The sequence below is a fragment of the Morone saxatilis genome, unplaced genomic scaffold, assembly GCF_004916995.1.
Source record: "Morone saxatilis isolate NCDOM2014 unplaced genomic scaffold, NCSU_SB_2.0 Contig5, whole genome shotgun sequence".
In the NCBI taxonomy this organism is placed as follows: Eukaryota; Metazoa; Chordata; class Actinopteri; family Moronidae; genus Morone; species Morone saxatilis.
The window spans coordinates 16,741,646-16,742,746 of NW_023340095.1; the positions used below are offsets into that span (position 1 = coordinate 16,741,646).

Here is a 1,101-nt window from a genome sequence, read left to right on the forward strand (position 1 = left end):
TATTACATTTATTCAAGGAATAATAAATGGAGGAAATAGGAAGATGTTTTGTACCAGTGTTTGTTAGAGTGATTTTATATCTGCAGTGATACTTCTGTCTCTCACCCAACAGATATTATTTTGTTATAAAGCAGAGAGTGAGATGGCTCGACCACAAGGACAAATGATAGCAACAGTGTCTATTCATCACACTGAAGTTACCAAGATCTGAATTAACTGCCTGGTCCGTTGAAATCAGTGTGAGCAAAGGTGACCAACATGACTTCAGTCCTGTTGCAGCAAAGGTGTTACGAAGTTTCTGAAAACACGGCTGCTTTCAGACGGTGGTTATATTCGTACTTGCACTGTTCTGACTGTACAACCGGCTGGGAGACGTGCAGCACAGGAGCTGTTTTTTGAAGTGCTTGCGGAAGCTTTTGCTCATCAGGTATAGGGCAAACGGGTTCACACAAGAGTTGGTGAAGGCCAAAATGCGAGCACACACGCTGGCGATGAAGTGGCCCAATGAGGTGTCCACCTGGTCGTAGTGGTAGGAGCGGTACAGGTAGATCACGTGACTGGGCAGCCAGCAGACAGCAAACAGGCCAACAAACACCAGCACAGTTTTGGCCAGACGCTTTCTGGACTTGATCTGACGGGAGAGTAGAGAGAGCATAAATCAGTTCCTACAAACAAACAAAGCTGCAAGAATGTGAAGTATCTATGTGATATTTGACGCACCACCAGAACTTTGACTTCAGTGAAAAAAAGTGAATAACTAATAAATTGCTATGAATTTTAGCACTGAAAAGGTGTCAGCACAATTGCATGAGCATTTTATAAGAAAGGAATATGTAGCCATTTTGGAAATTGCGCTTATTTGCTTTCTTGACTGATAACTGCTCCTAGCTGGAGCCAGCAGCCGGTTAGCTTAGCTCAACACAAAGAAAGAGCCTACAGTTAGCCTGGCTCCGTCCAAAGTAACTTAATCCACCTACCAGCATTTCTAAAGCTCACTGTTGTATTTTGTGTAAATATTTTTGCCATTTTACAGGGTCATGTAACCTTGTGTCGAGTCATGAGATCAAAAAGTCACAAAATCATGCGAGAATCCATCTTGCC

At 42.9% G+C, this 1,101-nt stretch overlaps 1 protein-coding gene across 1 annotated transcript in view; it reads right to left on the reverse strand.

The window, feature by feature from the left end:
- Positions 1–316: 316 nt before the first annotated feature.
- The window catches only part of LOC118339394 (gastrin-releasing peptide receptor-like), a 3,660-nt gene continuing 2,875 nt past the window's right edge, over positions 317–1,101 (reverse strand). The window contains exon 3 of the mRNA XM_035676999.1: positions 317–631. Coding sequence (XP_035532892.1) covers positions 317–631 — 315 coding nt within the window. The remainder of the gene's footprint in view (positions 632–1,101) is intronic.